At 38.0% G+C, this 24820-nt stretch overlaps 1 protein-coding gene across 3 annotated transcripts; it reads left to right on the top strand.

The window, feature by feature from the left end:
• The first annotated feature begins 3278 nt into the window (after positions 1-3278).
• Positions 3279-24817, top strand: ERCC5 (ERCC excision repair 5, endonuclease). 3 transcript variants are annotated; one of them, XR_014174936.1, is made up of 17 exons: positions 3279-3375; positions 4602-4720; positions 5220-5395; positions 7377-7492; positions 7945-8037; positions 8171-8231; positions 10607-10750; positions 12521-12728; positions 13118-14008; positions 14437-14684; positions 15093-15212; positions 16494-16707; positions 17942-18086; positions 18200-18400; positions 19209-19293; positions 21047-22466; positions 22971-24817. XR_014174936.1 is itself a non-coding variant. In XM_081947618.1 (16 exons), the coding sequence occupies exons 2-16, from the start codon at positions 4633-4635 to the stop codon at positions 21593-21595; spliced, it is 3339 nt and encodes a 1112-aa protein (XP_081803744.1). In that variant the 5' UTR covers positions 3279-3375; positions 4602-4632; the 3' UTR covers positions 21596-24817. The 3 variants fall into 3 exon arrangements, 2 of the variants coding, with proteins under 2 accessions (XP_081803744.1, XP_081803745.1); XM_081947618.1 differs by having other exon boundaries at positions 21047-24817; XM_081947619.1 differs by lacking the exon at positions 3279-3375 and adding an exon at positions 4141-4162 and having other exon boundaries at positions 21047-24817.
• The last annotated feature ends 3 nt before the right edge of the window (positions 24818-24820 follow it).

Raw genomic sequence — 24820 nt, forward strand, 5'->3', positions numbered from 1 at the left:
ATCAAGTTAATCCCTGTAGATTAGTAAAGTGACAGCTGTTAAAGCATTTGGGGAACATACAATGGCAACACATTTATTATATTTGGAAGGAGCTTAATTTAGCTGTTCTAAACTTTACATTACTGTCAACAATGACAATATTGTTGGTTCAAAAATCTTAATATTCAATCTAGCAATTTTCAGCATAAGAAATTATTAAGGGGAGTGAGCAATTCTTGGTCCAGTTTTGCCCTTGTATTATCGTTGCTTTAAAACAGAATGATTCCAAGACTACAGAAAAATAGTAGCAAAAGATGGAAGCATATCTTGCATCTAAGAGATTATGGAAATTTTGCAGAAATAGCTTTTGTAGGTACTAGGCTACTTAACAGATCTCATTGCAATAGTTAGCTATGCATTGTTAATCAGATGTTATTTTATGGTTGTCATTTTATGGGTATTTGTGATGCCTAAACTTTAGTGGTTAAGCCCCTTTCTGTTTAAGGTGACTATATGTTTGAATTAATAAGTAATCTTTTAAGTGGGACCAACAACTGCCTTTTTAAACAAGGTCTTTAAAGTGTAAGTTTGGTAGTTACAAAGGCTTTCAGTTTATAACCTATTTTGGAATGACATTATAATGATATAGAAATGAAATTGCATCTAAAAGTAGGATTTATTTGCTTCATATTAAATATAATGTCAGATAGTCATACAGTTTTTCATTGCAGACTTTCTAGCCCAATTATTATTAACTGTATGGAAAATTGTTAGTAAATCTTTTAAAGAATAAATGTGAACATAGTATACCAGAATGAGTTTACAGATGAGGATGATTCTAAATATTAAGAATAGGTAGTGGGTTGGTGCTCATGTTTGAAAAGAGTTTAAACTGAATGTTATTTTCAATAATTGTATAGATGAATGTCAGTAACTTTATCTGATAATGATAGTAAAACAGTTTCTTCAAGATTCTTAACATATTCTTCCCAACAATTAATTCAGTGACTGGTATATACATTTACCCAAGATCTTACAAAATGTAATGAAGAAAAATTCCACATTTTAATGCATTTATTTGATTTTAGTCTTTTCCTTAATCATGTATAGAATTTCAGCTATATTTAATTCAGTAGTTTCCTCAATAATTTTTTTCCAACTCCTTACTGCCATCTGTTGCTAAAAGTCCACATTGCTTAGAACCATTTTATTGTTCTTATTAAATGATTACAAATAGTTCCTAATTTAAATGCATTTGTTTAGCAATTGTTTGAAGTTACAACAGCACTGAAAAAAGTGACTTATGACTTGTTCTCACACTTATAACTGTTTTTCACACTTTGCAGTATCCCCATCACCATGTGATCAAAATTCAGGCACTTGGCAACCAGAATGTATTTACATCTGTTGCAGTGTCCTGGGCACATATACTATATTGCCAAAAGTATTGGCTCACCTGCCTTTATTCGCATATGAACTTACTGGAAGTGACATCCCATTCCTAATCCATAGGGTTCAATATGACGTTGGTCCATCCTTTGCAGCTGTAACAGCTTCAACTCTTCTGGGAAGACTGTTCACAAGGTTTAGGAGTGTGTTTATGGGAATTTTTGACCATTCTTCCAGAAGCGCATTTGTGAGGTCACACACTGATGTTGGACGAGTTTACGTGGCCTACCACTTCGTGGCTGAGTTGCTGTTGTTCCCAAACACTTCCACGTTCTTATAATACAGCTGACAGTTGACTGTGGAATATTTAGGAGCGAGGAAATTTCACATTGGATTTGTTGCAAAGGTGGGCATCCTATCACAGTTCCATGCTGGACTTCACTGAGCTCCTGAGAGCGACCCATTCTTTCACCAATGTTTGTAAAAACAGTCTGCATGCCTAGGTACTTGATTTTATACACCTGTGGCCATGGAAGTGATTGGAACACCTGATTCTGATTATTTGGATGGGTGAGCAACCTTCCCAACTAGCTCTAACAAGCAAAGTCAATGGCAGAAGTCAAATTTGCTTAATGACCATGTGATTTAACTTAACAGTGATTCATTTAACCATGGCAAAAAGTTTCTAAAATTGGGCGACCAAACTTAATAGCTGCCTGCCTTGCTTAGGAACAGATATTCTAATGCCTATTGTGATTGTGAGTTGAGGACAACCTATATGGAGGATTGTTAACATTTCAAATCTAAACAAAGGCAGTGAAATTGTTGGAAGGAAAATCCATCTGCTACAGTTCCAAGCCGGAAGAAAGATACTGGAAATAAAATGGAGGCTGAAAGCTGATTGGAAAGAAGATCCATTTATTGGTGAACAGAACCACCAGAGTTTGTGGTTCTGGGCAGCTGACAAAATGGAGATTAGACTGGGTGGATTTTTATACCTTCTGGATTCCTATGGGGGGTCATGTAGAGGTCACAGCTGGCTCTATAGGCAAAAGAGGAAATGCAAATCCTAGGGGTGTGAGCTAATTTTGTCAACCTTTTGTTTGTTGCTTATCTGAGTTTCTGCCTTGACCCAGTCTTCCTGAATGGATGACCAAATCTTCATTTCTAAAAGCTGTCCTCCTCAGTTTCTGCTTGGGGTAGGGAAATAACGTGGGTGTTTCTGCCTCCCTTTTAAGATTTTTTTTTATTTTCTTCTTCGGGAAATATCGTGCCTTTTTAATATTTCCCAAGATATTTCATTCTTCTGGGGAAAGGGGATTTCTACAAAACCCACCACCTTACTCTGATTTGAGTTTTTGTTTAGCCTTGGCATCCCGCTCTCCAATGGTAAAGGAAAAGGGAGGAGGAAGGCACATGTTTACTGGGAAGTAGATCAGCCGTTCATGCTAGCCTGATCTTAAAATACCATGCACAAAACTGGTAACATTTGAATGGGAAAGCCAGAAAACACTAGGTTCGGAATAAGAACGGGGGCGGGGGGGGGGCGGAAAGGGAAGCAACAAATTATATTACTTCGTATTTCTGCTTTAAAAAAAAATCGCCTGGATCTCTACCCTAATTGCTAGGTAACTGCGCGTATCTATAGTGTGCAGACAGACACACGAATGTATGCCGGCTGCTTTTTGATCCTAGTTTCTCAGCAAAATTCTCGATGTTAAGGAACAGCAGAAGAAAGAATGAAGAAATGACAGTTCTGCTGCGGTTGGAAAAACGATAGAAGCACTCCTTGGATCTTTCTCTCACAGCCTCTGTGTAAGAACTACATCTCCCAGCGGGAAGCGCAGTCTGTATTTGTGACGTAATAGGATGGCGCCGGCTGAGGGAGCGGCGCTTTGTTTTCGAACGCTCTTTCCTGTATCTTCTAGCTCCCGGGTGGATTCCTCCTACTTTTCTTTACCCCCCCCCCCCCAAGAAGTCCATCTTCTTCGCTATACACCAATTAAGGTTCGTTGGTCTCCCCTCCCCCCCGCGTTGCAGCAATTCCCTTTATTAGACGTTTCTCCCACGTGAATTCTGGTTTCGGTGTCGGGCGTTGGATAGGGAGGCAGTAGGAGCGATTACACAAGGACCATAATGGCTTTACGGGAGTTGTAGGAAAAAGTACAAAAGAAACGCCCGATGTAAGATTGCAGTGGGAGATTTGTTTTAGGGGACCTAAAGCACAGAGGAGAAATGCAAAATATGCAAGCCAGTTTAGTTGGGTTTGTAATCTGCGCAGTTAAAGAAAAGCAGGTAAAAGGATTGGGATTGGGATTGGATTTCCTCTTTAAAACGAAGACATTTGGTAGCATTTCCAAGACTACCTGAAAAATGGCCTTGCCAGCGCTTTAAATGGCACCAGATCTCTTACTTGTCCTTGGGGTGGGGGAATAATCCGTTTAAATAATTCAGACCAGTGTTCTTTCAGAATTAATTAAAAAAGCACACTTCAAACCCTTACACAATCTTGTAATTTGATTAGAACCTTTTCTGCTTGTCAGCTGTCATCTTGTTGAGGAAATGAAGCGAGAGTGAATTATGTTATTAAAACTGCAGGGTAATTTTATTTTACCCAGTTATTTTTAATATATGTATTTTACACAGTTTTACATGTGAATACTAATTAGGTAAAGTAGCTGTGGCTGCCATCCTGAGGTAGATATGTATTGTAGTGGGTGCAGGGATTATTTCTATTTTAAAAAAAAACTATGGTTTGATTACATCTAAATATATATGAAAAAAGCAATACCTTGTAAGTATTATTCCTATTCTTGTAAGGTTTAACTATTGATTTATTGGTTTATAGGTAATGATGCAAGGGAGGGTGTTGGCTCTTCTTGATCAGTTTTTCCCCCCATTAAGTTGTTTTATCTGTCTAATTACTATTTTCACAATGTTTTAGCAGAAAAACTGACATTTTAATGAATAAGCTATTGTTTAAAGTCTCTGTTCAGGTAAATCAACGTTCCCCAAATTGTGCTGTTACCTGTGGGTTTCTTGACTCTGTTGCTATTCATAATTGGGGAGGAAACCATCTCTTTGGAAGGCACAAGTTTGGAAAAAGTTTGAGTTAAATATTTTTAAATTGTCTAGCAAGATTGCAGTTCTGCAGATACTGGATATAATAAGATGTTATGATTGTCATACTTAATATATAAGCAATTGACCAATATCTTTATTGCTTTCAACAGATTCCACTTTCCTTATATTGCCTAACTAATAATGGGAGTTCATGGGCTTTGGAAGTTACTGGAATGCTCAGGAAGACCTATAAACCCAGAAACATTGGAAGGAAAAATTCTTGCTGTTGGTATCCTTAAAAAAAGGAGCTTCCTTAAGAACTTTTTAAATAGAATGCATGTATAATTGCTGATTTTCCCCAACCAATAAATATTGAAAGCCAATATTTTATTTTCAGTCTTGCTGAATTTACCTGATATATTGGTTTCACGATCTCAGGAAAATTACCATATAATTACCACTAAAATTAACAGCAGTGCAGTATGTTTTCCCCCTAGCTACTTGAACACAACATGTTGTGTAGCAGTTATATTACTCTCATAGCATCAAATAACTCTACTGGCTCTTCTGAGACATATAGCCTCTCATATGCAGAAGTGGGAACATAAGGAAAAACATCTCAAACCCAAGAAAACTTATAGTATAAGCTTTTTCTAATAAAGTGTGCTTTGTAATAATAAAGTGCGCTTTGCTGGTTATGTAAGCATGAATGACTGGTATGCTTAAACAGATCAATGCTTCTTTGTATATGTCACTTTCGGTTGTCTTCCTTTAAATGCTTTCATAAGATATTAGTATTTGGTTGAATCAAGCTATTAAAGGAGCAAGAGACCGTCATGGGAACTCCATCCATAATGCTCATCTCCTCATATTGTTTCACCGACTCTGCAAACTGCTCTTCTTTCGGATCCGCCCCATTTTTGTTTTTGATGGAGAAGCTCCTCTATTGAAGAGGCAAACTTTGGTATGTATGTTCTAACCTAGGCTTCCCAAGAGCATGAAGCAAACTCCTGGTCCCAACAAAAAAAATTTTTTTTTTATTAATTTACTGTGAATTCTGTTCATTCACATCCAGCAAAGTCTTTCAAAGGAGGATTTACAGACCTTATCTGGCTTGGAGAGCTGCCAAGCCGATGTCTGCAAAACTTGACAAGGAATCTCAGAGAGTCACGAACCAATTAAACGAACTAATTGTCTCCTGCAAACTCCACTTCCCTTTCACTCCTCTCTTATTTCCTCTGGGAGGGGTCATTCATTGTCTACTTGTGGCCTTACTCCCAAGTCGCCCACTATTCTTTAGCTGTTCTGTTCGTCTGGCAACTCTGCATGCGCACACTGGAAACAGGCTCCAGTCTGCCTCACTGATGTCTGACTCTGAAGGCAGCCGATAACTGGCATACGGCTCTGGCCCCCTCTCTGCCTTCAAGACAGAGCCCTCATCAGAGCCTTCCCCAGACTCCAGGACTGGCCCATGTTCCTCCCCAACCTCCTCACTGGCCGAATCTGCTGCCAGCTCTGCTGGCGGGCCACAACACTGTAAGCCATAGCTATCCCATTCACAATTCCATTGAAATTGGAATTACTAAATTCAGTGCATATTTCTTTCAGATAAGCAAATTTAGGGAAACCAAGGATGAGAGAATCTAGCAAGTGTGGCTTGCTAGAATAGAATAAATAGAATAGAATAAAGGAATAGGAGAGGCTGGAATTAAAATCTTGTTTTCTTAATAATTCAGACTATTGTATTTAATCCATCTGACTTGCTTTTGAAAATAATGGTCTGATTTTGGAATAACTTGATTTGTATTTGCCACAACAAAATGTGGGAGGTATATTGAAAAAGAATGAGTACACAAATTAGGTGGAAACTGGAAGGACAAATTTTGTAAACAAAACAAAAGGAATACTTTTAGGCCAAGAAATAAAACACAACATGGCAACTTTCTGTAGAGCATCTCGCATCCCTCGCCAACTGGGAATCTCATCCTTTTTAAAACTGTTCCCCAAATTATTTCATCTAAAGCATAGCATTATTCCTAAAATAGCAGAAGCTCAGCCTTTGGAGTCCAATAAACTACGTGGTATTCCTTTGCCATTACTTATATTTGTAGTTAAGTGCATTTATTACATAGGCTTCCTACTTATCAATTAACAAAACGTGAGAGAGCATTAGCAAAACAAAAACCTCCCCGCCAGTGACTAACCTTGGCAAGCCTCTTATTTATTACATTTATATGCTGCCTATCTAGAAAGAAGAAAGAACATTCTTAAACTAGGCTACATCAGAAGATGTAGGGTGGGGCAGAGGGAGAAAGAAGCGTCTTGAAGGCTTTCGTTTAGAAATCTTAAGGCTTACATGGCCAGACTGTGCAAGAGGATACAGAAGAAAAGTGACCTGATACAGGGACGGATAGAAAGATCATCAATTTCAATCTCCAGTCCAGTTCAGTTGTCTTCCACAGTCACAGTCAGCAATCTAAGAAATACCTAAAAAGAAAGGCTTTGATCAATCTACTGTCTTCACTGAAATGAGAATTAAATTTAGGAAAATAATCACAGCTTCATTGGGCTTTGCTGATTCTTCCAACAGTGATTACATTAGGATTCCAGTATGGAATAGGGTCATGCCCTCATTCAGATTCACCACCACTAATTGGGGGCTTTTCCTCTGAGCGATTTCCACTTCAGTGGGGTATGCACTAATCCCTTCGTGTAATTACAAGATTGGTGTATCATTAAGAATTGGTAGCTGAATATCCCCGCCCCCCGACTCTTCCCAATCCTTTTTCTTCTCTGTGTGTTTTTAAAGTAGTAATTCTGAGAACAAGAATTGCCTTTTCTTGATCTCCAAGTTGCTGAAGCAGACTTGTTAGCAACAGTGTGGGAGACAAATAAAAGCTTTAATCAAAGTAATGACTACAAAGGACTACTCAATGCTATTGCAGGCTAAACGAAAGCAGCAAAAAGAAGCTGCAGTCACAGATTCAAAGAAAACTAAGGAGAAGCTTTTGAAAACATTCCTGAAACGACAAGCGATCAAGGCTGCTTTAGCAGGCAAGAGGTAAGAACAACCTTATTTATAAATCTCTGTTTATAAATGCCTATGGGAACTTTCAGTTGTTAAGTATTTTGGTTTCCCTAACACCGTGATGTTGAACCTATGGCACCCGTGCCAAAGGTGTCACACAGAGCCCTCTCGGAGGGCATGCCAGCTGTGGCCCCAGCCCAGCTCCACCACGCATGCATGCGTGCCTCCTGCCAGACAGCAGGTCTTCGGGTCTCTGCCATGCATCCGCAGGGAGCAGCGCACGTGTGTGTGTGGCACTCACATTGCATTTTGGGCCTTGCGCAGTGCCCCCACGTGCCGTTTTGGCTTGCAGTTGGTGTAGGAGTCCTTCCAGTGCGCACTGGGTAGTGGTGTCGCACACGCATTGCATTATGGACGCTTTCAACATGCGGCAACAAAAAAGTTAGCCATCACCGCCCTAATATGAAATATCCTTGTATTCCCAGCAATGCTGAATTTCCTAGTCTTGCAGAGGTGAGAAGAGAAGAAGTGGATGACATTTATGTGCTCCCTGCCTTACAAGAAGATAAAAAAAATAGGTGCGTGAAACAAGTTTTTAAAAAATCAGATTATTATATAAACATTAAGAAGCAATAGAATCTAAAATACTCTTGGTTTCTGTGGACAAATTTTGACATTTAGCAAACTAGTTCTGGTTTTTTTATGACCTAGCTCGGAAGAGGAAGATGAAAAAGAGTGGGAAGAAAGGATGACCCAGAAGAAAATATTGCAAGTAAGGCCCCTGTGTATTTTATATTGCATTGCAATCCTTTCAAAACAAATGGGTAGTAATAATAATGGCGATATCAGTAGTTATTGGCATACTGGGCGCCATACAAAAAGATCTTGAATAGCACTTAGAAAATCTGCATATTGGCGAATTTTTCATCTGTCATTTATAAGTGGAAACACTGGATTTGCAGATATATTATGCTGATACATTATGGCAGCCTAGGTTCTTTGGAAGAACTCTGAGTCAAGGCCAACACCAGCTAAAGAACAACTGGCAGCTGTGACTTCACGTTGTGTATATAATAATAATCAAACCTATACTAAGTTATCCCCCCCCCCCCCCAAAAAAATGTCGTTAACCTATTGAAACACCAAATCCAGTCTAAGTAATTGGTTAATTGTGTAACCAAACATAATAATATTAAAAGTTATTGCAGTTAGTTGCTCCCCAACTCCCTGTGATTCATAAGGATCAAGAGGTCCATATTGCACTGAAAAACACCAGACCAATTTACATGGCACCGTAAGCTAGAGCTTTGAATAACTTTTTCCCATGGTTTATTTAATTTCGGGTTAGAACTAGGAACCATGGGCTCCTCTAATATGCCCGAATTTGAAGCCACAGTTTCTCTCAATTGTGATTGTTGGCACTGTACATAGAGCTAAATCTATGGGGCTTGCATGGCTTCAATGGGATTCTCTAAAATGGCTCCAAAAGGTGTTTCCAAATTGTTGCTTTTAATGACAGGATACATATTAAGTATGTAGAGGAACTAACGTTAGCTCTGTTTAGTTACATCTACTTTAGTTACAGTTAAAATGAATATAGGTCTTACAACCATAATTGAGCCCAAAGTTTTCGTTGCTGAGCAAGACAGTTGTTAAGTGAGTTTGGCCTCATTTTGCAATCTTTATTGCCACAATTGTTAAGTGATTCACTGCAGCGTAAACTTAGTTGTTTACATTTAACATGGTTGTTAAATGACTTCCCCATTTATTTTCTTGTCAGAAGGTTGCAAAAGATGATCACATCACCTCAATATATTGCAACCATTTTAAATACATGTCTGTTGCTAAGCAACTGAATTTTGATTACAGTGCAATGGCCATAAGTGTGAAAAACATTCATACGTCACTATTTTCAGTGCCATTGTAACTTTGAACTGTCACTAAATAAACGGTTGTAAGTTGAGGACTACTTATAGATTTGTTCCTAGCATACTCATTTTTGAAGTGGAGCTCTTGGCTTGTGTTATTGTAAGTTAGAAGAAGATTACATATTTTAAAAGCAGTGGAATTGTTAAAGATTTTAGCATGAGATAATTGGAAGCTCATTCTAGACAGAGCAGACAATACCGGTCTAGCTGAAATAGAGGATTAGCCCTCTAAAAGGCAACTTCATAGGCTTGTTGTGCTGCCTGAAATTTAATAAAAATACTTAATTTCTATATTGGAAAGTGTCCAAAGTTCAGTTTATTGTGCTGCAGGATTCGGGCAATAACATACATAAATGTAGAAGAATTTTGAAGAAAGGGGAAGTGCTTGCAATCTGTAAATAAGGAACGTCTGCATAAAATTTTGGAGCTATAAAATACTGGATTTCTTAAAAAATAACTTTCATAATGCAATTAAATAAGGACAGGATAGTGTACCAAAAAGGGATTAAGCCACAATCAGGAGGAACAAGGTTTTGATGCTGACTCTAATGACTTCATTAATCATGTTTGCTATAATTATATTTTTTTGTACAATTACTCTAGCATCTTGCTCTCCCATTATGGTTAACCAAGTGTTTCTGGGAAGTTCATAGGGGAAGATTTGTGAGAACAATATTCACCTTCCTGCATTATTTCTATGGCAGAAACTGGTATTTCAAAGCATATTAACAGATCCTGGTGATAACAAGTCAGGTCTCTTGACTTTTCCTCCTTAGATATGCAATATCTATCTCATAGATACTTTCATCTTGTGGTCTCTGGCGTGGTAGCAGAGATGCCCTACAGTTTGCCTGATTTTTCTCCTCTTATAATAACAAAAAATGCTCTTAGAAGGACAAATTTTGTATTGGACTTTAATGAAAACTTAAGGGGCAGATTTGTTCTTTAATCTGAAAATACCCAATTCATTTCCCTCCCCTTCCCCATATACTAGAGGTGTACTTTGGACCATATTGACAAAGGTTGATACTGGATGGACCCAATTCTAATGTTGATCCAGTAAATTCCTAATGTCTGTTTACAAGATTCTGCTGCTTGTTTCAGAAAACCATCTTCAATCAGTGTAAAGGCGGTTTGGTAAGTCCTTTTTATGCATCTTGCCTAATCTACATGCGTATCTAATTTTACGAAATGTTTTTTGTGCTCCTCCTTTGCAAAGGAAGAATTGCTTGAAAACCCTCGTTCTGTTGATGTTGAATCAGATGATTTCTTGAGCTTGCCTCCTGAAGTTAAACACGAGATCCTGACTGACATGAAGGAATTCACTAAACGAAGAAGAACATTATTTGAAGCCATGCCTGAGGTAATGGGCAGACTTTCCTTTGCCTTTTCAAGTAGAAGGGTGCCTTGTCTGGAGCTGATGAATCTCTGTTAGGCAATCCCGTATTTCTGTTAAGTAATAATGTTGAAAATACTTAGGTGATAATTTGAGTGTACAGGTCTTAACAGAATTTCAATATTAGAACATTCATATGGCTGCTTAAATGAGGATACCTTGTGAAATAGGGTATTTGTTATTATTTATCATCTCTGGATAGTTTCAGTGACAGTTTACGGTAAGTGAAGTTTCCTTTTAGGCAGATTTCATTATCTGTGCACTGAACTTCTGGCTTTGCGCTTATCTACAGATTCTTGTTACATTTTTATCTTGCTGTTTTGGAAAAAAAGCAGCTGACCTCCTATTTAACATTTGTTAGGAAGTAAAATTCAAATATCCCTAGCCTGGTATAAACAGTTAAAATACCATTTGTAAAAGTAATAGCAAAAGTTTTGGTGTCTCCCTGGTGAGTTGTTTTTCAGATGGGTAGATTAGATTCGATAGATAGATAGATAGATAGATAGATAGATAGATAGATAGATAGATAGATAGATAGATGATAGATAGATAGATAGATAGATATAGATAGATGATAGATAGATAGATAGATAGATAGATAGATAGATAGATAGATGATAGATAGATGATAGATAGATAGATAGATAGATAGATAGATAGATAGATAGATAGATAGACAGACACACACTGTGTGAGTGTGTATGTGTGTGTTTATTTTCAGAAGAGAATATGTAGCTCAGGGTTGAACTGTGGAGTTCTTGGTGTTTTCTGAGCGTCGTTGTTTGCTTGCAGACATTTCATTACCCAACTAGGTAACATCATCATGCCCAACCTATGGATAATGACAGCACTGATGATGTCCCCACTCTCATACATATGAACATATACAAGCATGGTTTATCTATCAGTGAACCCGCCTCATAAAAGCAGCGAAACCTGCCCAATCTGTTATGGTTGGGAGAACAGACAGCTCTTCAGTGCCTTACCAAAAGCTAACAGGATTTCCAGAGGGATTCTGTTCTACAGAGCATGTGCTGTCACAGAGAATGCAACCTTCCTTGCTCTCTAGTTGCAGAGTCTCCATCCAGGGAATTGGTATAGGTAGTCCTCGACTTACAACAGTTCATTTAGTGACAGTTCACTAAATGTTTCACACTTACAGCCATTGCAGCATCCCTCTGGTCACATGATCAAAATGCAAATGCTTGGCAAATGGTTCATATTTATGACGGCTGTCCTGGGGTCATGTGATCAGCTTTCTGGCAAGCAAAATCAATGGGGAATCCAGATTCACTTAACAACTGTGTTACTAACTTAAGAAATGTAATGATTCACTTAACAACTATGGCAAGAAAAATCATAATGTGGGGCAAACTCATTTAACAAATGTTAGCAACATACATTTTGGACTCAATTGTGGTCGTAACCCGAGGACTACCTGTCTGAGACTACGGTAAGGACGTCATATATGGGGAAGAACTATTCCTATTCATGTTGAAGAGTTTCAAAGTCAGTCGATGCTCTCTCATGTTAACTGTGTTCATCCCACCAATACACAGCATGTTGGTACTATTAAAAAATGAATTAAAATCCTTAGAGGAAATTTTAAACATGATGTTGCTTTTGCCTCTAGAAATCCTTTTTGTTTCAAAGCCTGTTTTTGTCAATACGTGTATTCTACAAATATAGGAAGTCTAGTTCTTTCAGGCTGTCATTTAATTCCAGTATTTCTTTAAGGAATCCAGTGACTTCTCCCAGTATCAGCTCAAGGGTTTGCTTAAGAAAAGCAGCTTAAATCGACACATAGAAAGAGTGCAGAAGGAGATGAATGAACAACATTCTGGCCAAATCCAGCACCAGTATGAAGAAGATGGGGGTTTCTTGAAAGAATTGGAAACCAGGAGGGTTGTATCTGAAGATACCTCTCATTACATCCTATTAAAAGGTATCAAGGGAACGCTCCAGATTCAGAGTACTATTGAGAGTTCTGCGATAACTGATTACTGTAGCTTAATTTTAATTAATGTTTTTAAAAGTTGCATTTGAATTTTACTAAGTTTCCTTTAACATATGAATAACGATAGCAATAGCACTTAGACTTATATACCACTTCATAGTGCTTTGCAGCCCTATCTAAACAGTCTTCAGAATTAGCATATTGACCCCAACAATCTGGGTCCTCATTTCACCGACCTCGGAAGGATGGAAGGCTGAGCCAACCTTGAATCAAACTGCCGAATTGTAGGCAGCCAGTAGAAGTATCAGAAGTAGCCTGCAGTATTGCATTCGAACCACTGTGCCATCATAGCTCTTTGTTTGTCTTTTCTCTTTCAGGTACCCAGTCCAAAGGAAATACTTCTAGTTATGTGACATCTGCAATCCATTCTTCTGCAGTGTCGAAAGATTTAGAACCTAGCAAAAACATAAACATGCAAGAGAAGCCAGTCTCGTGTGACCTTTCAATGGAAACAACCAGTAGTACTTGTGCAACACCCCCTTCTCCCAGAACGATGCTTGCTATCCAGGCTGCTATGTTGGGAAGCGGTTCAGAAGATGAGTTGGAAGATGAAAACAAGAACCACCCTAATTTAGACAAGTGTGAGACCATGCCCAGTGTAGACAGAGGTAACATGTCTCCACGAACAATCAAGGCTATTCAGCAGGCATTATGTGAGGAGGAGGAGGAGGAGGAGGAGGAGGAGATTATTACAGCACCATTTATCAATAGGGCTAATATTACTCAAGGGGAAAGAATGTCCATGAAGGACCATCTTGCTAGCAGTTCAGATGAAGAAGAAGCAGTTCCTGAAGATCAGAATGAAAAACAACTTTTATCAGTACAGAAATTGGAAAGTAGAAATATTAAAAAAAGCCCATGCACTCCTGTTGTTCAAAAAAGACTTTTGTCTGGGACAGAAAATGAAGAAAAAAGTGTGGAAACCGGTATTTCTCAAACAGATATAAGTCCCGGACAATGTCGGAGTCCAAACAGCAGCATAAAGCAGCCAGAAATGTCTTTGTCTCCAATTCCATCAGTTGACTCAAGCCATTCAGGTTTTGCAGAGTTAGCCCAAACTGGAAAACTTCCATGTTTAAAGGAATCGGCTAGCTATTCAGAAAAAAACGTATCGTCTACACAGAATGAATCTTTGTTTGCTTTCGATATCCCTAAACTTGAAGAATATGTGGAACATCAATCACGGTCTGAAGAAAGTGATTCTGATGGTATGTTAGTTTTAATGTAACATTAGATTACTGGAATAATTTTAAAAGTATATAAGTAGGAAAGTAAGAAATTCTACGAACTTTCCTGGCAAGTTGGCTTGTGAATATGCATGTTCACGTCATTCAGAGATTGATTTTAAACAGTTTAGTTTAGGAAGCATGCATTTTTCATTTTTTAAGTTGGCTTCTAATGCTATTTTTTTAATATTGGAAAATGTTTTAGTTTCATAAAAAAAGTAAAGCCCATTTAAAAATACAGATAGAAGGATGTGTATATTTTAAGAGCAACCAAAGTTTATTAACTAAATAGTGATAAAATGCAAAGAATATTGTGGCAAGCGATGGCTAGAAGGCATCTAATGTAATGCAACAAAACCGGTTATACACTATTAACATGATATGTAATATATAATGCAATATATTTGTAGGTAGTTTCATTGAAGTAGAGACTGAACCAAGTGATGAACAAGATCGAACATCTGAGACATCACTGGCCTCCACTGAAGAGGAGGTTGGAATGGTGTCTGAAGCTTCATTAGAAATGAGAGAGGGAAGTGAGGACGCTACAGAGAATAAATCAGAAAATGGTGAAGATGCAGAGCTTGCTATGCAACAAAATGCTGGAATGGAAAGCACAGAGAAAGCTGAAATTAATGAATGGCAGAATATTAGTATGGTAATTATTTTGTTATCTGTATTTGAGGAATAACAAGGCTGAACTATGAGCTGTGAACTGTTTTTATTTTGGAAACTGTGGAGACACATGGAAATAATGAAGAATGAGATGACTTAATAGTATGTAGGGATAAATTTTTCCTGTAATTGTGAGCACTAGAAAAGGTGTGTGTGTGTGTGTGTGTGTTTATGGATTTAAAGATGAAAATTCTGGATTCTGTTGGTGGGAGCACTCCTAATATAATATTACCACCTATGACATATCTCTTCTAGATTTAATTTTTATGGGGTCCTTTGGTAGGAATTGAGAGGATTGGTTTCTAATTCTACCTATAAGAGGCTTAAAGGAAGACCGTTAACAGACCTCAGTACTTCAGATTTAACAATGTTTTGATTTGTATTTTTGTAGGAGGATTTGGAGGTCTTGGAAACAAATTTGTCTGTGGAACAAACAGCACTTCAAGCTCAGAAACAGCAGCAGGAACGTACGGCTGCCACCGTGACAGGACAGATGTTTTTGGAGAGTCAGGTTTGTGTTTATGTTCTATTTTATTTGTTCTCAGCGGGTGATGGAGATGGACTAATGTATAGAAGAGGAAAATGAGAATATTGATTTGGCAAGACTGTCTAGAGAAATCTGTATTTGAGATGGGACATGAAGTGCCCGATCAGTGTGGTTTGAGAAAATATTCATAGTATAGTAGCATTGTAGTGTCTATGAAGATTCTCAATCATCCAGGTTGCGGTTATCCAAAAGGTGCCTTTTTGTACTGAACTGAACTGAAAGGACCACTTTTGTGGGAAAATGACAGAGCCATGAAGGGAGCTTCAGTCATCCCCTGGGCACAGGTAATGTCACTGGCTAATCCTTTCAACCTGAAAGGTGTTTCTCTGGTAGGTGTTTCCAATACAAATATAGCAGTAGTGCTTCTTGGATGAGAAGCGAAATGTTTTCGAAGAAAAAAACAAAGTCCAGTTGCCTATGTACCTTTGGGACATAGTAGCATTAGGTTTTTCCCATGTCCAGTTTTACCTTTTAAGATACTTGGATCTTTGAAATGTAAAAGGATCTCTAAGTTACAAGAAATTCCATTGAATTCCATTAAGCTTTTAAGACAAATGTTTCATGCACAGCATATGTTTAACGTTAAGTTGTATATAATAGTGAAAATATTCCTTTAATTATAAACTCAGTAGGTTGTATTATTTTAAAGCATTGTTTATTGCTTTAATTGATCATATCTATTTTTTACTTGGTGCCAATTTTAACAATAATTACTCTTAAGTGTCTAAATTCATCAGGAATGCTACAAATTTAATAGTTTTTGAAATTGTTCCTGTAACTCATAATCAATATTAACTAACATATTGTATCTAAAAGGCTGAATAAAATAAATTTCAAATTGCAGCTAGCTTATGCTTCTGTTAGGTTTTTAACAAAAACACACATATTTTCTGCCAATTATATTCTATTGTTAGACCCTAAACCTTTGTTTTTTTCTCATATTCTGAGCTAGAAATTTTAGAATAAGATAAAGCAAAATAAAAGAGAATGGGAGTCTTTACTGTTCCTAGTCATCTGAAAAAAAATGCATCTGACCCACTTACGCTAATTATTGCTCGTACTGGTGAATGTATCTGACTAATTATAAAAATAATGCCCAAATCTTGCTTCGAAGAACAGTTTTAAAGATCTATCTTCTGCAAGTCCATTCATCAGCAGGAAATTGGCACATGTGATGGATGAACCGACCCTTAGCAGATTTCGCCACCAACTAAATTTGGAACTGTTTTTCCTGCTTGTCCACAGGAACTTCTGCGCCTCTTTGGCATTCCATACATTGAGGCTCCAATGGAAGCAGAAGCTCAGTGTGCTGTCTTGGATCTTACTGATCAAACTTCTGGGACAATCACAGACGACAGTGATATTTGGTTGTTTGGAGGACGTCACGTGTACAAAAACTTCTTCAATCAAAGCAAGTACGTCGAATATTATCAGTTTGTGGACTTCCAAAATCAGCTAGGTAATTCATGATATGAAACCTTGAATCTTGGCTTCTTTTCTCTTTTTCCAAAGTTATAACTTAATTTCAGTTGTAAACTTGCACACACATCACACTAATCCCGTTTGAAATTAAACAACTTTAAAGGAAGAGCAGACGCTGCAGAAGAATTAGAAAGTCAAAGGAATTGAATCATGAGATAAGGAAAAAGAGGCTAAATCTAGTTTACGCCAAACTAATAATTACTCCTCTCCATACCATCCTGCCTTACAAAAAAATATTGCTTCCATTTTATCTGTGCACTTTGTCATATGTTCCTTTTTATTCTTTAGATTATTATTTCTCTCTGTTTGATTATCTTATCAGCACCATCTCAACATAACATTTTTAGTTTACCCTTCCTCTTGACTTATTAATGCTTCTTCCATATACTTCTTTGTGATTTGGTCTTTATTTACCTGTATGATTAAACAGCTTCAACATACTATTTTAAAGTGATCTCCCAGTTTTATATTCAGTCTTCAAGATCGGCATCTGTTTATTCTTACAAAATAACATAATAACATCTCTTCTTGGTGTACCCTAAATATTTCTAAATTATGCTATTCCTTGCTTCATTTAATTTACTTTTTATGTTTCTTCCAAATTAAAACTTTTTAATTAATTTTTTATTAGTTACACTAAACTCCCTCTTTTTCCCTTCCTTTCTTCTTATTTTTCCATGTTTTTTTCTTTATATTTTATACTTTGATTAAACTAATTTACTTTTATGTTTCTGCTGACATTCCCAGTGTTAATTTCCATGTAACAAAATGGATCTAAGCATGTCCCGCTTCCTCCAACAAATCGTCATTCGTGCTCCAGGTTTCCCTTTTTAAACATCATGGCTTATGGAACACGTACCTTTTAAACATTGTCCCATAATTATGGGACATGCGCATAGGATTTGTGGTTGCCCTGGAACAAACTCTCTCCAATATATAGGATAAGAGCCGAGGTGGCACAGTGTTTAGAGTGCAGTACTGCAGGCTATGTCAGTTGATGGCTAGCTGCAGTTCAGCAGTTCATATCTCACCAGGCTCAAGGTTGATTCAGCCTGCTATCCTTCCGCTTCCTTTGTTTATTGTTTGTTTTTGTTGTACTCTGCCTCGAGTTACCTTGTTTGAATCCCTGAAAGAAAGAAATTCTTTTTTCTTTCTTTCCTGCTACCTGATAAGAAACTTACAGATGATCACTTCCTTTTCTTTCTCCTCAGGCTTGGATCGAAACAAGTTGATTAATCTGGCCTATCTCCTGGGCAGTGATTACACCGAGGGTATCGCTAATGTTGGCTATGTAACTGCGATGGAGATTTTGAATGAATTCCCTGGACGAGGACTAGAGCCTCTCTTGAAACTCCTGTAGGCAGTTTTCATTATGGGGCTTTCATTTTTATTATTTTTTTCATTTCCAAAGCCTAAGTCAAATCATTTTTTAAAATATGCCTCTTTTTTTCCTCTCTCTTCTTTTTTAGGGAATGGTGGACTGAGGCTCAAAAGAATAAGAAAATACGTCCCAATCCATATGATACCAAAGTGAAGAAAAAACTGCGGCACATAGAAATTGATGCCGGTTTCCCAAATCTTTCTGTGGCGGAAGCTTATCTGCACCCTGTGGTGGATGAGTCAAAGGCATCCTTTGCTTGGGGAAGACCTAATGTGGAAGAAATTAGAGAATATCCTTTCCACCGTTTGTTCCCTCAACAAACTGTTTTTTTTAAAAAAAAGATATTTTAGTGCAAACACTTGCAAAGATCAGGAGTGTCAAACTCAATTTCATTGAGGGCCACATCAGGGTGGTGTTTGACTTCAGGGGTGGCGATGTGTGGTCGGGATAGGCATGGCTGGGGTGGGCGTGGCCAGCTCGACATCACTCGTGTCGGGGATGCCTGTGGTGGTTTTCGACTGTGATGGCCCTCTGTAACCCTCTGACAGTGAAAACGGAGCTTGAGAGGGCCATGCCCGGCCCTCCCAAGCTCTGTTTTCTCTGGCAGAGGCAATGCAGGCCGGTCCGTCACTGTTTCCAGGGCAGCCCCACAGGCCAGATCTAAGCACCACATGGGCAGAATCCGGCCTACGGGCCTTGAGTTTGACACCCCTGGCATAGATGAACTATGTTTCAGTGTGGTGGTTTCTTGTTTCCTTTGAATGGAAGAATCTTCTATAGCTAGTAAATTACTTCTCTGGCTAGAGCAATATATTATATGTTACTTGTTATTTGTTCGGTTGATGCAGAGTCTCTACCCTATTATAAATAAAATTAAATCCCCTTTTTGGTTTTTATTGATTTTTTTAAAAAAAGTGATCATTGTTGACTTGCCTGGTGCAGTTGTCAGTACAAAATAGTTTGGGAATACAGTTTTTGCATGTGAAAAGTAATGTAAGTTCAAAATTAGCCAAAGGGCTTCAAAATGTCCAATTCAGACACTTCTGTAGAAGTCTTTTGGGAATGCTTGCTCATTACTGGTCCTTAACTGTTTTCATATTTTGCCAAAGTCATTTCGGATGGACTAAGTTAAAAACTGACGAAGTTCTCTTTCCTGTTCTCAAACAACTGAATATTCAACAGGTATTATGAAAATGAAACCTTTTCTTTGACAGTGATCTTGGTGGGCTTGAAGTGTCTACGTCAAGTTTGCCATAAACTTAGAAAACTATCTAAGTACGTGTAATAATGAATAAAGCTTATATTTCTCCCTTCTACAAAATATATAATCCATATTTAACTAAGTTATCTTAGTATATCAAATGTGGGAAACTTGCATCTCTGAAAATAAATTTTTAAAAAGCAGATGATTGATTAGAATTTGGTATAAAAATTGGTTGGATCAGATGAAAATATAATAAAGAGGTAAGCTATGTGTTTCACTATTTCAGAACTGTTACTTTATATACAATCTGAATAGAGCAGTACGGAATCTTAATACTGAGTAGACAAAAGCTATATCTAGACCACTTGTTTTCACGGTTCAGTGTCCTGGAATAAAGCAGGCTATTTTCCCCAGAATATTCCTGTTTGTTCAGAGATTGAAAGCAACCATAGGGAATGGCAGAGTCACTGTTTCAATGCACAGTGTTTATAATCCCAGCATTTAGAATTGGTTAGATGAAGGGTTCATTGTCAAAAGACTTCAGTCATGTAGTAGCTGATTAGAAATAGCAAAAAAGATTATAGATGAAGGGAGTCTGGTTTTCTTTATCCCAGACTTGGTTAGGGTCAAATCTGGGCAAATATTATTATATATGTAAAAAAAACACAAAAATATAACAATTCTGACAATTGTATAAGTTGTTGGTTGCAGCTATTTAGCAATCTGCATGTTTTTTTTTTCTAATAATTTGTAATTTTTCCCAGTGAACTCTGACAGGAAGCATAAAGTAAACATGCAGCCATCAAGAGTTAATATTTTAATAACATAATAGCAATACAAACAATAGCGGCTTGTACAAAACGGTTGTTTATTAAAAGTTGTCTAAATAAATAGGTTGCTATCCAGTTATGAAAGCAGCCTGGTATCAAGCCTTGGGAAAGCTTTTAAAAAGTTTTGTAGATACCTCTAAGAGCAACTGCCCATTGCAGCTTGTAGTGGAGCCAAAACATCTGAACGAAGTGAATCTGTTGTTCAATGGAATCCTTCTGTACCAACAAAAGTGAAACCAAAATGGGGCTACTAAGAGACGAGGGTGGGATATTAGTACATTGGAGCAACCCTAATAGAAGCCGAATATAGACTTGGGGTGAATTGGCCTGCTTGACCTCCATAAAACATCTTGAGATAGTAGAGAATATCTGGCAATCCGAGTGTTGTGGAACTTCATTTCCCAGCATTCCTTACCATTGTCAGTGCTAGATGAGGCTGCCTAGAACTCTAGTTTAGCATAAGCTGGAGGGCTAGATATTGCCTATACCAGAGGTTGGCAACCTTAAACACTCAAAAAGCCACAAAAGTCCTAACCGGAAGCCCCTTGTTCAATTCTGAAACCGACCGGAAGTCCGGCTCCCCCACCATAGAGTCTCCTCCTAGCATGGCATCCTTTTTCCTCTACCTGTCTAACCGAAAGCCCTATTAATTGTGGAGCTGACTAGCGACAGGGAGCCGCAGCAGAGGGATGAAAGAGCCACATGCGGCTCCAGAGTTGCAAGTTGCTGACCCCTGGCCTATGCCTTAAATGTATCAGGACTAGGCACAAGCAGCTGGAGCTCTGAACAAATATTCTCTTGTCAAAGATGTGCATTTTGTTGCATGTTTTTTCTCTGCTGCAGATAGTATTCTCCATAACCCTTACAGAATCTTACAGGGGTCCTTTTCTTTCTTTTGTAGACTCAGCTGCGTATTGACTCTTTCTTCAGACTGGCTCAACATGAAAAACAAGCCATCAAGAGTCAGAGGCTTCGCCGAGCTGTGATCTGCATGAGGAGAAAAGAGAAGGAAGAAGAAGACAGTGAAGTCCAGGAGGCAACTGCTGTCCTAGAAAAAGAACTGAAACAGAAGAAAGGGCAGGCATTCAATAAAGAAAGGCCTGGATGCCGGAAACGAGGAAGCAAACGGAAAAAATGCCCGCCATCTGAGCAACAGAGCGTTCTGTGTGGTGGCTTCATAGGAGAGGTTCTGCTCTCGGAGGCATCCAGTGAGTCTTCAGCTGGTGATTTGGAGAATGAAGCTTCCAGAAAGCACAGAAAAGGGGAGAACACAAAGACACTCGAAACGAATATGGCAAGTCACAAAACTAGCCTAGAAGTTGCATCAGCACAAAGTGAAGCAAGGAATAGCAGCTCCAGTGGAGAGGAAGAAATGCAGATGGTGACAGCCAGGCCAGTGTTTGAGGGCAAAAAAGCACGAGGCAAGACTTTGAGAAGGTGGAAGAAATAATGCTAGCTGGAAACATATACTGGGCTTTAAAAATTATCTCAATCTCGGCAACCTGAAGGTGTATGAACTTCAAGGCTGGCTGGGGAGTTCTGGGACTTGAAGTCTATGCATCTTCAAGCTGTTAAGATTAAGAAACGTCATTATTGTACAAATATTTGCTTCACTAGAAAGATATTACTTTCCATTTTCTTTATCAATCTCCATCTCATAATTAATTTTGAATACATTGAGAATGTTCACATACTTAATAACGGCATGATGTGAATTTAAAAAACTTTTGAAATACGAAACATCTGTTTTCTCCTCAAGAAAGCTTCTGCTAAAGTTTGTTAGTTTTGAGAATTATCTGAAGGTGATTTGTGACCTGTATGGTTTTCAGAATGAAAATGAATTCAATGTATGGTGCTTCTAATCTGACATTAAGCTTCACACTTCACAAAAACAAAAAACAAAAACCACAGAAGTGGCCTGCAGTTCAGAGCTTTTTTAGTTCATTAGTAGGAAATACCCCGTTTCCCCGAAAATAAGACATGCCCTGCTAATAAGCCCAATTGGGCTTTTCAGAACTTGCGGGGCAAAAAGAGGGCTCGCCGCAAATCAGCGGCAGGCGAAGCAAAGTGTTTCGAACTCCCGCCCTTCCCTCCCATGCAATAAGAGCCCACCGCAAAAACCGGCAGGCGAAACAAAGTGCTTCCACCCCCCGCCCTTCCCTCCCGCGCAAAAAGAGCCCGCCGCAAAAACAGCGGCAGGCCAGCAATGTGATTAGCCCCTCCCGCCTGTTCCTTCTCACGCAAAAAACTACCGCCCACCCCAATGGTAAGGGCAGCCTGCCTGGTTCCCTTCCCCGCCATCCCTTTAGCAAGGGGTGGGGGTGGGGAGAAGCAAGGCGCACCTCTTACCTTTCCAGGTCCATTGCGTTTCTCTACGCAACGGACCTGGAAAGATAAGAGTCGCACCTTGCGGCCCAATACCGCCTACCTCGTCCCAATGGTAAAGGCAGCTTGCCTGGTTCCCTTCCCCGCCATCCCTTTAGCGAGGGGTGGCAGGTGTGGGGGGGAAGCGAGACGCGCGTCCTAGCGCTACCAGAGACTGACAGCTCCGCTGCATTCCTCGCCCTTTCGCCCATTGAATCCCTTTGTAAAAAAAAAGAGCTGGAAAGGTAAAAGGTGCGCCTCGCTTCTCACCTGCCCCAGAAAATAATAAGCCCTCCCCTATAATAAGCCCAAGGCCATATTTCATGGGGCAAAAGAAAATAAGACCCTCTCTTATTTTGGGGGAAACATGGTATGTGGGGCAGCCTAACTTTCTTCGTATCTTGCCCTGCCACTTATATTAAACATCAGTTTGTGCATTTTGCAGTGCAAAGAAACTTCAGTGGAAAGAAGAGAGTTGGTCAGTTTTATCTTGCTACAAATGGATATTAAACAAATGAAATGGAAATGAGATATCAAACAAGGGATTTAAATAAATTGAAGAAAAGCAAAGATTAGACTGAAAAGTTTAGATCAGATTTAAAATTCATTTTCTGTGTAGTTAAATTATGAAGTCTGCTGTGTCAGTCTGGTTCATCTCCCTTCAGTTGCCCAATATAAAGGAAATTCCACACACAGTTTTTGTAGACAAAAATGTGCACAATTTATTTTCTGAAACAATGAGCGTTAACATCATTGCTAAAAAGATCATTTACCTGGGGATTTATTTAATTAAAAAAATATTTAAGAAAAATTACTCAGGCTTGGAGAAATATAATGCTAAACATTCCAAATTAGGGAAGGCAGAAACTGTCTTTGATAGGAAAAATTGCAGCTGTAAAAATGCAAGTCTTAAATTTTTGATCTAAAAAAATCCCAATAAAAATGGATGAAAATGCACTAAATGACTGGTAGCAAAAAACAAAAAAGTATACACAACCTAACAAAATACCCAGAATAAAATTTAAAAACAAAATATAAGACTTGAAAGAATAAATAGACTAGTAGCAGCAAATTGTAAGTTGTATTAGTGGTATCACATGGATAACATTTGATTATAACATTTTATGGCTGGATTGCTTGTCAGGAAGGAGTAGGGATTTTAAAAGGGTTGCACAAAGATTCCTGATAGAAGCAGAAAAAAAATAAGATCAATAAGTCTTTTAAAATATGAGACAAATGGAAACATAATCTATTCTATCTATAATCTGTTGTGCTTGAGCAAAGAGTTATACTAAAAGATCCTTTAAGGTCCATTCCATCTCTGTTATTCTGTTATCTATTGCCCCTTGCCTTGGTAACAAATATTTTTATGGAGAATATACAAAGAAATATCCGTGAAGGGATAATCATATAATTGCAGTCTTATTACTAAATCAATCTTTCATTGTGTTGTTCCCTTATGAATATTCAGAATCATTTGATTGGCTTTAATATCTACAGATAAGTAGCACCTCACAACCCACTAGTATCCAAAAAGAATTATGAAAAAAAGATAAAATGCTAAGACGGCTAAGTTTCAAAATGTATTACATTTAATTAAGACAATTTATTAGAGCTTAACTATAAATTCCAGGGAAGTTTGATTCACAAAGTGAACAAGTTAAAGAGTGATTAAATGAATGCAGGATTTAAAGAGAACAATCAATATGCAATGATAAGAATATCAATGGAATAAAAATATTCGGTCAGTGTCCTCCGAGAAAATTGGTATCAATTTTTTCCCCTTCTATTCAATCATGTCTGATTCTCAGAGATTGCTTTGATAAGTCCCTTTTTGGCAAGGTTGTTCAGAAGTGATTTGGATCATTTTTCCTGTGTGATATTATGTTACGTTGTAAAGTCCAACAGTTGTGATTTATAACAGAATGAAATAAATCTTCCATTCCAGCCTGTCAGATTTTTGTTACTATTGCTAAACTATATATTCACACAAGGTATACTGATTTGGGTTTGTACATGTAACAGCTGCAAGAATTATGTATCCCTCTCTTCTCCAACTGAAAATACAATTTCTTCCACAGAAGAATGAGAAAGCAAATTGTAGGAGTATGTTCCACTGTCTTAGGTTAACTCTGTCTATTGTAGTAAAAATAATAAATCAATCAGCCTGGTAGGTCTTTTTCAGAAGAAAAATGTTTATTAAAATACATAAACATTTGTGAGCTACAGCTAAATTGATAGTTGAATTGGAATGAAACAGTGTCGATATTAATTTTATGTATAAAAAATAAAGCTGATACAGAATTTACCA

The sequence above is a fragment of the Natrix helvetica genome (assembly GCF_964273705.1).
Source record: "Natrix helvetica genome assembly, chromosome: 3".
In the NCBI taxonomy this organism is placed as follows: domain Eukaryota; kingdom Metazoa; phylum Chordata; class Lepidosauria; order Squamata; family Natricidae; genus Natrix; species Natrix helvetica.

Coding starts and splice junctions, on each gene's coding strand:
- ERCC5 (XM_081947618.1), top strand. CDS start 4,633: ATGGGAGTTCATGGGCTTTGGAAGTTACTGGAATGCTCAGGAAGACCT. Junction 10,751..12,520: donor TATTTGAAGCCATGCCTGAG/GTAATGGGCAGA, acceptor TATTTCTTTAAG/GAATCCAGTGACTTCTCCCA. Junction 18,401..19,208: donor AATGTGGAAGAAATTAGAGA/ATATCCTTTCCA, acceptor AACTGTTTTCAT/ATTTTGCCAAAGTCATTTCG.